This window comes from Quercus robur, chromosome 7, assembly GCF_932294415.1.
Source record: "Quercus robur chromosome 7, dhQueRobu3.1, whole genome shotgun sequence".
NCBI lineage: Eukaryota > Viridiplantae > Streptophyta > Magnoliopsida > Fagales > Fagaceae > Quercus > Quercus robur.
Window position 1 is genome coordinate 17,655,449 of NC_065540.1, and position 11,408 is coordinate 17,666,856.

The 11,408-nt window shown below is 37.1% G+C and overlaps 1 protein-coding gene across 1 annotated transcript; it reads right to left on the reverse strand.

The window, feature by feature from the left end:
- Positions 1-10,152: 10,152 nt before the first annotated feature.
- LOC126691099 (serine/threonine-protein phosphatase 7 long form homolog) lies at positions 10,153-10,969 on the reverse strand. Its single transcript, XM_050386176.1, has 3 exons — positions 10,766-10,969; positions 10,437-10,675; positions 10,153-10,282 (listed from the first exon to the last, which is right to left on the reverse strand). Exons 1-3 carry the CDS (start codon positions 10,967-10,969, stop codon positions 10,153-10,155), a joined length of 573 nt encoding a protein of 190 aa, XP_050242133.1.
- Positions 10,970-11,408: the final 439 nt, after the last annotated feature.

The following is an 11,408-nucleotide window of genomic DNA, read 5'->3' on the forward strand; positions in this document are numbered from 1 at the left end:
ACCGGGTTTTCTTAAGTTGAAACTCTTTACTCTAGACAACTAGTGGTTGTTAGAAGCTATCATTGCACTCCAGGCCTATAAGAAAAACCCAATAACAAAACAAAGGAGCATCAACATTCAGCAGTAAAACCCTTTATCTAAATGAGAATAAATGTCCACAATGTGAGCAAAGTTTTAAATTTGTTCCCTAATAACCGTTCTAGTTTACCTATTTGGAACGGAATATTTCAATAACACATTTCACTGTAACATTTCTGAAATAATTAAATAATGTAAATTTATTAATGCAAAACAATTATAAATATCTTAGCCCTTAGCTATCCACCCATGATCCAATAGTCTTATTATAATTGATAAATAATTAATTTGTCATATCTCTCCCCATGCAAGCTAAAATGTTTCAAAAAATAACTAAAATTGTGTGTGTATATATATATTACCAATTTCTATGAAAAGTTTAAAACTTATTGGGTGAGGGGGCATTGTGATTTAAAACCTATAGAAAATTTTAAATTTTGATCTTAACCATCTAATACATCTAGGGTCTACTTAAACCATTGGATTAAAACATGAATACCCAAATTTTGTCTTATAAAAAGCGTACTTTTCATGGGGGGAGGCTTTTTGAGACAAATTTCCTGAACAAGGGTTTCTCTCTCTCTCTCTCTCTCTCTCTCTCTCTCTCTCTGTGAGGTATTTGGACTATTGCAGCTATTACTTATGACATATTCATCTACCGCAACAAAACATGGTCCAGACAATTTAGTACTTAGAGCTGATATTATGACTCAAATCAAGCACTGATCAACATATGCAATTCATTTGAGACCTTATCTTTAGGAGATGACTGGAATCATCAAAACTAAGGAAAAGAGAGAACTTGAGTATCATGTTTACTTATGACATGTTTCTGGTAGGTAGTAGGTTTTGTAATTAGCGGAAGACAAAAGCGATTAGTCAGATCATGAATTTATAAGTTGAAATTTGTATGATGCAAAATAAAATTTAACTTAGTTTGATATAATACTTTTAAAATTAAAAGTATATCCCTAAGATTAAAGGTATATCCCTAAGATTAAAGGTATATCCCTTTCTAGCTCCAATTTTTTGTAACTTTGATTACTAATTTTACTTATTAATGAGAATTTGAAACAATTTAGCACATTCCCCTTTCACACTGAATTTTTGATATATACAACAACACAACAACAACAATAAAGCCTTAGTTCCAAAATTTGGAGTCGATTATGGATCCTCAACGGATTAGTTTATCTCATTCAACTTTCACACTAGATTTTTGATATATGCATCTCATAATTTCTCCAAGGAAATAGTATATTATGTACGTACTTAAACGTCTCGCAGGATCCCTTCCAAGCTTTTAGGAGCAAATCTACCCTTAACTACTAACTGCGGTTGTCCACCCAAAGATCCCTTCTTGTCCCCATTTTAGAAGGTAAGAATGTTAAGACATGCTCTGTCTGCCTATGCATTCCAAAACAATAGAAACAATCAAAATGGCATTAAAGGTGACCATATATTTGTATGACATAACAACTCAAGTAAGTAATAAATAAACCCAAATAAAGGTAGTAATTATCTGAATCCTTTAAAAATCTTGAAGCAAAAATTTAATATTGGAATTTTTAAAGTAGATTAAAAAAGGTGAGCACATAACCATTATCTTGAACAGGTTCTCAGCAATAATACATGTGAAGGAAAGATTATGAATGTTTAACAAGCAAAAACTAAGCATATGTTTTTCATAGATCATAAAATTTACAAACCTTGTCTTTTGTGTGCCCCCTTGAAGAACTTGTGGAGGCCTCATAACTGTCCTACGTCTATCTCCTGCACTCTCAGGATTATTCTCGCAGAAGATATTGAAAGCTCTACTAAAAAACTGCAGAGTCATATGAACCATGGACATTGCAATCTTTTACAATGAGATTAAGAATATCCAATTCCCCTCCCCCCCCCCCCTTCTTTCTAAAATGAACACAGCCAGTAAGACACCCAAAATGGCTAAAGAAACATATAATCTAGCAAAATCATAAAGGTCTCTGTATCATATTTAATTGATAATATGCACATGGACAAAGGTATGAAGCACAATTTAAAAGTGTGAAACATTCAAAGAAACAATACCAGTTCATTAATCATCTTTCATCGCATGTGAATACATCAAATGAAAAATTTGATTTGTAGAATAACATATATAACTCATTCTAACAACTCCAAAATAATTTTCCTTGTGTAGAAGTCTTACTAACAATTCGTTATACTGAATTTTCAAGAATAGATAAAACCAAGCACCCAAAAGATTACAAAAAGAGAAGTCATGTTCTGTATCCTATACCATGAGAACTTCATCTGCATATAATAAAAGTGACCCAATTTCATAATGACATCTTAGAAAGTTGTTTGTGCATCATGAAAGATTTCTACTCCCAAGTGTCAAAGCATTTTCAAATGACAGGAATGACTGAAACCCTGATATCCATAGTGCCGAACGAACATAGAATGAAAATTTAGAGGTTTTTCTACCATCGGTAGTCTTCAACAAATGAATAAGTTAAAAAGCATAATTATATTCTAGAACAGTTATAAAGGAATTTGATAAACTTTGAAAGTTCAATTAGTGTATAAAACACCTTGAACGTTTAGACCCCCAATTTACAAATTATCAATTCAAGCTTATTATCAAACAATTAATGTGCAAAATATGAACATAAGAATATAATAGAATTGATAAACAATTTTAGACCAAATAAAATCACATTCACAACAGAAATTAAATGGCAAAGATTAAGGGAAGAGAGATGCAAACACAAGGACAACACACGATGTGTTATCAAAGAGGAAACCGAAGCCCTCGGCGTAAAACCTCTCCGCCGCCCTCCAAGCGGTAAATAATCCACTAAAGAATGCAGTTAGGATATATGAATAGCAGAAGACCCTCCAAGCCTAATCTACCCAGTGTACCTAAGTCGTCCAACCTCCTACTCTAACGAGGTTACGCCAAACCTATTTTTTCTTTAGCTTACCGGATTCCGCTACTTGACTATAGCATCAACCAATATGAAATTGGTCCCTTCTTAACTGCTTTCCAAAGCACCAAATGGCCTTCTCACAGATATAGGTATGGTGAGAAAAGGTTTTGGTAATGTACCTCTCAAGGATGTAACAATGAAGAGGAAGAGAGTAAAGGAATTTGAAGAGTCTCTATGTGAAGATTGTGGATGAGTCAATCTTGTTTTTCTCTAGGGTTTCTCTATCAAAATTCTCTCTAAAAGCTCTCTACATTTCATGGGTATAAGGGGTATATATACTAAGGTGAGAGAGGAATGCGAAGAGTCAGGTTTTTCAAAATAGAGCTGGCTGGCGGCTTGGCCTCGCGACTTGACTGAGTTGCGAGTTCAAGCTGCGAGGTAAATAAACGGCTAGTCTGTACTTTTTGTCTTGTAGTGCTCTAGCTGACATGACGCTTCAACTTCTGGCATGCTTGGCACGTGTGCAACTTCTGGCGGCTTGCAAGCCGCGAGCCACCCGCGAGATCTAGTCGCGAGTTCCTGCTTCTTTGCACAATCTTGAGCATGTCTTCACGTTCTCTCACAGACTACCCTTACATGAGTTACTAATTGCTAAAATATAAGCAAATTTGGCATGGAATAAAGCCAACAAGATGATTGATAAAATTCAACCTTACAAACTTCATCTGAAAAAGTTCAAACTCAGCGCACAAGGCCTTTATTGTTGGATTTGGGAAGGTAGTTGGTAGGAAGTCTTACTCCTAATTTTGGATCTAACCTATTCTCACACTCAAACCTTTAGCACTTCACTTGTGCGGAGAGCACTTACCATCGCATCAAGATCCAACCTTTATGCAAAGTATCATTAACAATCAACTATATATACCAACAAGAAACCCGGAAGTGAGGAAAATATTCTTATCAATATGCTCCCAAGAATCAACATTTTTGAGAACTTCGGCTTACGCCTACACAGGCATGATGCCAACTTACTGGGCAAAATGTATACTTGCGTCTGGTTTGTTGTTTAGGTAGGAAGATATGAACTTACAGGTTTCTACTTCTCTTTACTCAAGATGAACTAAAAAAGTCTCCCAATGACTACAACACAAGTGCCAAGAATTCACACAGTTTAAAGGATTTTTTTTTTTGTTGGTTTTGATCTAATATGCCACCAATCAATTTTTCCCTCTTATTTTAGTGTGTGCTTCCGGAGGAGAAAGAATGCAAGAAAGAAGTTTAAGCTTGATGCAATTGGCTAAAATAGTTTCCACTTTATATGATTATCAATCAAATAAAAAGTTACTTGATTTTAGTATGTTGGGTGATATCATTGTTGCGAAACCCAATCCTACACTGCATTTGCAATAAGAGAGCAATTGAACAAACAATGAATACAACTTAAAGGTTTAAGATAAAGGAAAAACGTAGATAACAATTGTTGTGTTCAATTGAAGTGTACCTCCCAAGATTTCTGTTTTCTTAGTCATCTTATCCACAGAATCATTAGAAAAATCCTGACCCTTCTTCTTTTTCTTCTTTTAAACGAAGCAATTTGCCAAAAAAAAAAAATATATAAATTTAAACAAGGAAAAAAAAAATTATTGGGTTATCTAAAGGATTAATTATTTATATGAAAATCTTAATTGGGACAACATAAAGTAATACAACAAAGACAACATTTGCATTAAAAGAGAAAGTGAAACCTTGTTGTGGGTTGTGATTGATTGTCATTTTAGTGCTTGTGTAGTGAACTACAATAGCAATATCGTTGATTTGATTTCTCTTCTTGTCTGGTCATGGAGTTCAAGTTCCTTGGACGTGTGAACTGTGGGAAAAAATTGGCAAATAACACCAATCCCTAAGCAATATAGTTAGTTAGCAATGTTTCTAAACTATATATTAAAATAGCATCTCGAGTTTAAGAGACTCAGTTTACCCCTAAGAAATCGAGCCTCAAAGGCTCGATTTCCGTGTTCTGAAGTAGATGACGTGGTTTTTTATCCACGTGGAATCCACTTGGAACTCGACCCTTAGAGGCTCGATTTTCGTGTTCTAATGTAGAATGACATGGTTTTTTATCCACGTGGAATCCACTTGGAACTCGACCCTTAGAGGCTTAAGTTCCATATTGACCCTTAGAGGCTCGATTTCTTAAAATCAAAATCGAGCCTTAAAGGCTCGATTTGCAAAGTGTGGTGGATATTAATCCATGTGGTTTCGATGGGTCTCTATTTTGACATAAAGGTCATTTAGACCCCAACTCTTTCTCTGTTGTGGGTCTCTCGAGCAGTGAATAGTGAAGAAAACCTCTCTTCATTCTTGTACTCTCTCACTCTCTCATACAATCCTAACACTCGCCGCTCATAAATCCACATGTTAGGTAAGGGTATCTACACTTTTGAACTTCTACCAATTTCATTGATTTATTGAGTGAGGTTTTTAAGATATTGTTGTAAATACTGTTCATATGTATCTAGTTGTTAGTGTATGTATTTGCTAGATTTTTATAAAAAGTAAAAATGATTTAAGATATATTTGTATTGTTAGGTTTTTATCATGGGTATGTAATGGATCATGACTTTTTTTTTTTTGGTTTGGTTTGATATTTTTCTTTATCAAAACTTATGTTAGAATGATTTGAAATTTTGTAATGGGGGTGAGTTTTGTTATAGTTGAACAACCAAATTCAGTTGCAGTTGTATCTTTAGCTTCTTTTTTTTTTTTTTTTTTTTTTTTTTTTTTTTTTTTTTTTCAGTTTGAGTATGAAATGATAATGATTGAGTGTGTTTTTATGTGATGTGGGGTGAGTATATGCAAATGTGAGGTGTGTTTATATATGCATATGATGTAACAAGTTGTAATTTTTGTACTTTGACTAGATAAAAGGTTTTGTAATTGATGTTAAATGAAAAAGATAAATTATGTCACTAACATATTACACTTGACTCTAATAGGTTTACAATTACAACTGAAGATGATTGATATAAATATATACTACGGTGGACCCCTTATCAATCTTGACGAGATTGACAGATTCCCATTTAAAGGGTCGAGTATTGAGTGCTATTATATGGTGATACGTTGTAAGTTGAAGACGTTGAATGATTTGAAGATGAAAATTATGGAAGAATTGAATTTGAACCTTGCTTTTTATGGCATAAAGATTATTTACCGTTACCCACAAGAAGTCCTTCATGAATGGATAAATTACAGGTATATGACGATCAAAAAAGACAAACATGTGAAGATCATGTTTAATAGGATCCATAAAATGCCCCAAGTAAATGCTATTGAGTTGTACGTCAGTTAGGAGCCGCTTGCAGAAGTTGGTGCCGAGGAGGTGCAACAAACAACTACATCTTTAACTTTACAGCCCTAGATGATGGATGCACTACAATGGAAGACTATACACTCCCACCTCAAGAGACACATTTAGGGGAGGAAGACGAAGATAAAGATTATGCTGCCAATAATGGTGAAACACTCTTACCTCAAGAGACACATTTAGGGGAGGAAGACAAAGACGAAGATCATGCTGCCAATAGTGGTGAAAATCTTGATTATATAGATAAGTACGAAGAGAGGATTGAGCGAGGAAACTTTAATAGGGATGTTAATGACCATGAAGTTGCTCCAATTTTCAAGATGAAAATATGGTTGATTGTGATGAAGGTGATGCGGATGATGATATTGGTGTCCAACATGTTACAAATATGACCATTGCTTACACACCTCTTGCCTCGTCATTTTATGCAAATACTTGGAAAAATATGATTGATCCTTCATGTCTTCAGATACCATTTGTTTGTACTTAGGAAAAGGGGATGAATTTTAGTAAATGGTTGACTTTTGCAAATAAAGAGGCGGTGAAGCATGCATTCATAATTTACGCAGCAAAGGATAATAGAAATTTTACAATCAATAGGTCGGTCAAAAGTAAATTGTGCGCGACATGCATTGATGAGTCATGCAAGTGGTACATTGGGGTATTCACGAAGCCTAAACTTAATGGTCTATAAATGGTCATGTCTTATGTGGGTCCATATAGTTGTATACCCCTTGGCTTGTGAAGAGACGGTAGAATGATGGATTCTAATTTTGGTGTATCAGAAATTGTTCTAAAATTGTGACAAGATCACAGTGCTCGTATTGATCAGCTTTAGGACATCATCAAAACAAAGTATGATCATGAGCTTTCTTGCTATAAGGTATGGGATGCGAAACAAAAAGCAATTGCGAAAATATTCGGGGATTGGGAACAGTCTTACCAAAGGTTGCGAAAGTTGTTGTTGGCATACTTGGATCAAGATCCGGGTACCCGGTACTTCTATCACACCATACCTAGGAGCGTACTTGGTACGATGTTACTGCGCTATGTATTTTGGGCATTCGCTCCATGCATTGATAGATTCAGATATTGCAAGCCAGTGATCAGTATTGACGGGACCTATTTGTATGGTAAATATTGAAGGGTGTTGTTGATTGCAATGGCAATTAATGCTAACAACAAAGTTTTTCCTCTCGCCTTTGTCGTTATGAACAAGGATTCAAGGCTTAGTTGGGAGTGATTTTTAGAGTGCCTCAGGGTTTCGATAGGGCATGTGATACTTGATGAGGGCATTTGCATTATTTCTGACCAGCATGTTGGTATCAAAAGCGCCATTGTAGCGTGGCCTAGAGGTGATGACGGAAGATTACGAGTATTTCACCGATATTGCCTTCGACATGTTGCTAGTAACTTCAACGCACAATTTCAGGATTCGATTCTAAAGGCATTGGCCTTGAAAGCTGGATATGCTACTTAGGAAGCTAAATTTGAATCTATAATGCAAACGATTAAGGAAGTTGTGATTAATGCCCTTAGGAGGAATGTGATGGCACAAACGAAGAAAGGTGATCCTGTACACTATATGCCATACACATATCTAATGAGTGAGGATCTAGACACATGGACCCAATCACATGATGGTGGAAGGAATTTTCTATATCACCACTGCCTGTTCACATAATTTGATACATCAAAATACTAGAGAAATGCCTAACTTTGTACACTTGTTCACATCAAAATACTAGACTAATGCCTATCTTTCTACACATGCAACATCAATGTACTAGCAATTACAATCTTTGTCAACCAGCAATTACATTACAATCTTTGTCAGTTACCATTTTTGAAGCTTATGCTGTCTCATATAATATTTACTTTGCGGAGGAGGAGGTCTTACATGTCCTTGGTCAGATGTCTCGTGCCCAGCTTTATGTCCATATTTGTGACCACCTGTTCCACAAGGAGGTGCCTTTGATGTGCATTTCGGCCGACCTTTTAGCTCTGTAGGTAACCCAACGGCCTGCTCAGTCTGCACATGCATATGTAGTTGTTGAGCTTCGCTCTGAACATGGTCGGCATGGAGTGGGTCGATGGCCGAAGTGGGGCCAGTAGAGCTAGTGGGTGGGAGGGAGTCGTGGTTTATATGGCTACTGGTGTGGGAGGGTGGCTCCGTGTGCATGAAAGGAGGGGTTGGATTGAAGTCAATACCTAGGCCAAAGGATGAAATGGGTGAAAGCTTAGGAAATGAACGTGGGGTGGGTGGAGGGATGTTAGACCCAAGACATGGATGTGGGGTGGGTAGAGGGATGTCGAGGTTAGGAGATGAATGTGGGGTGGATGGAGAGGGATCAGGGCTAGGGACAACTCGAGGGGTTGCAACACACTAACCATGGCCACGTCTAGCAGGAGCTGTGCTCTTGCTTGGCCTCTTTGTAGCCGCTGCCTTAGGAGTAGCTGCCTCCTCATTTGGGGCCTCAACAATATGACCGCATACACAGTCAATCTCATTCACTGCCTTCAGCACATCAATAATGTCCTTGTAGTCTGGAGTGTCCATTTCATGACGCCTCAACAAACGGAGGTATCCTTCAATTTGCAAGTACATTACTACCATTAGTAATACAATACCAAATCAAAATGAAGAGCTGTGCTAGTAACTTCTACTAATTATAAGGAGATATAGTCATTTTGCAAATGACTATATTATCAATAGCAAAATGATATATCCAACAGCCTCACAAGCAATTATTATAGATGACGCTTTCCGAATCTACGTACATTTTGAACCGCATTAATCTATAGTGATTAAATTTAATGTTAAGGTGAAGGTATGCTTCATGAAAACTAGGAAGTAATCATTTAAATTTCCATCCCTACAGGACGTTTTATAAGTTTGTAATGCATCAATATGATGCATTTACACCATGCCATAACTATACCTAGTTAATACTTTCAGGTCAGACATAAACAAAGCTCCTTGTCCTCTTATCATATATATTTTCCAAACTGATTAGAATGAACCACTCCTTCCATATATCCGTTACTCATAACCATTTTAACCAAAAAAAAAAAAAACATAAAACCCAACAACAACAACATTTCGACAAAGCATATTTAATGCTCAACAATGTTTGAAATCACAGAGGCTACCATGAGGAAACACTTGAAAATTCTCATGCCTAACTCAGAATGCAAAAAGCTCCCAAGGAAACAAATTCAAAGACTAAATAAGACATGGAGAAATGAAAGAACTTACCATTATAATCATTTTAGCGCACCCATGATTAATGAACATCCGAGTTACCCTATGGAACCAGTCGAAGTACTCATGGTTAAGAGGCATATCACCAAGCACTGCATGACACCGCCTTTTGAATCAATTACCCCAATTGAGGATATGCTCAGCATGTTTTTGTGTCCAATCGACACCGACTTCCTCCTTAAATCAATCTTATGAAGCACTACATCAGTATTAATAGGTTGGGAAATTTCCTGGACCATCCCAAACTGACGAACAACACGATCCGATGTATGTTTCTCTACTAGGTGGAAACATACAAGCAGCACCGTTGCCGTCCATACTACCTTCCCTACAATGCAGTATGTAGGAAGGTCACTTAATTCAGCTTCATATGGTTGCCACACCACCTACAACAGCTAAAAAACAAGTAGGCAACACATTAGGAAACTTTCCATCTTTTCGAGTAATTGACAATTACAATGTGTATATTTCAAAGTTCACTAAAGCTATATCCTCTTCCTAAACATGTCAAAAACACATTTTGGTTCCTAGTTTGGTTGCATTGAAGCTATTTGCTCGCGATACCGGAGTAAAAAGACGTTGGAGGGCCTGTTTTTCTTGCTTGGGACCCACAATTTCCTACAATCAAGAGCGAGGAGATCAATATCTACAACTTTCCTACAAACATACTCTTTTGATTAAAACCCCAGAAACACATTTTAAAATTTTTTTATGATTAAAACTATAATGTAATCAATCTATAATGTAATTAAGTTACATGGTTAAGTAATGATCATGGAATGTATATAAGGTGTCTGAGGTAGAGACTTACTTCATGGACAATGGACCAGACACTGGAGGACTATAAGCATCTATTAGCGGGCCACGCTCAACCCTTGGGTACAAAAATGGGAACTTGGCCCATGCCCAATACTGGACCAACAGCAAGGACCCACCAATCTGACTTGCCATCTTATCGCTTGCCTTGCATAACTCTCTATACAACCATGCAAGGCAAGCACTTCCCCAACTGTACCTTTGTGGGTTGCGAAGGTCTACCAATAACTGCACCTACATTATATGCACCCTATCGCCAGACTTGTCCATGAAGATTGTGTCCCCCAGTAGGGTTAGAATGTAGCATCGTGCATACTTATGCACCTGATCCTTTTCAGCATTAGGCGGCAATGGAATTGCAACTTGCTCCAAAAGTCGTTTGATGAGAATCCTTTGGCCTTGTAGCACTAACGTATTATCCATAGGAACAGTAAAGCCAAGGAAGTCCCGGCACACGTCCCTCCAAACTTCGGCAGTGCTCTCGACTATAGCCTTGCCATCAACAGGAAGCTCGAAAAGAATCTCCATATCCTCTAACGTGGTAGTCACCTCACCATGTGGCATATGGAAGGTGAGTCTCGAATCGCCATCGCTCCACTAAGGCCGTTATCAGTCCATGATCAATCTCTCTACTTGGGGTCCTGAGGAGTCCTTCCAAACCAACTCCCTTAATTATGTCAACCACACGGTCATCCACCATTAGCTTTAGATTGTTAAACTCTTCATTATGATTGCGGCAGGTAAGTGTCCCCGGATCCTGCACACGACAAAACCATGGATTAATATATAATTTACATAAAGTTATATTACGCAAAGTTATACGACATAATGTGTTTTACCTGCCCATTCCAAATAGCATCTGACCAATGTTGGGCTTGCAGAGTCAACATCGAATCATTAATGGGTCCAGGCTGCGCAGCCTCAATCTCGTCAGCATTCGCAGCAACCATACTACACAAGAATGATA

Bases quoted from the DNA above. Each gene is read 5' to 3' on its own strand.
- LOC126691099 (XM_050386176.1), bottom strand. From the start codon at position 10,969: ATGGAGATTCTTTTCGAGCTTCCTGTTGATGGCAAGGCTATAGTCGAG. The intron at 10,676-10,765 runs GTGCATAAGTAT...CATATAATGTAG, and splicing joins CTAATGCTGAAAAGGATCAG to GTGCAGTTATTGGTAGACCT. The intron at 10,283-10,436 runs GTAAGTCTCTAC...GTATGTTTGTAG, and splicing joins TCTGGTCCATTGTCCATGAA to GAAAGTTGTAGATATTGATC.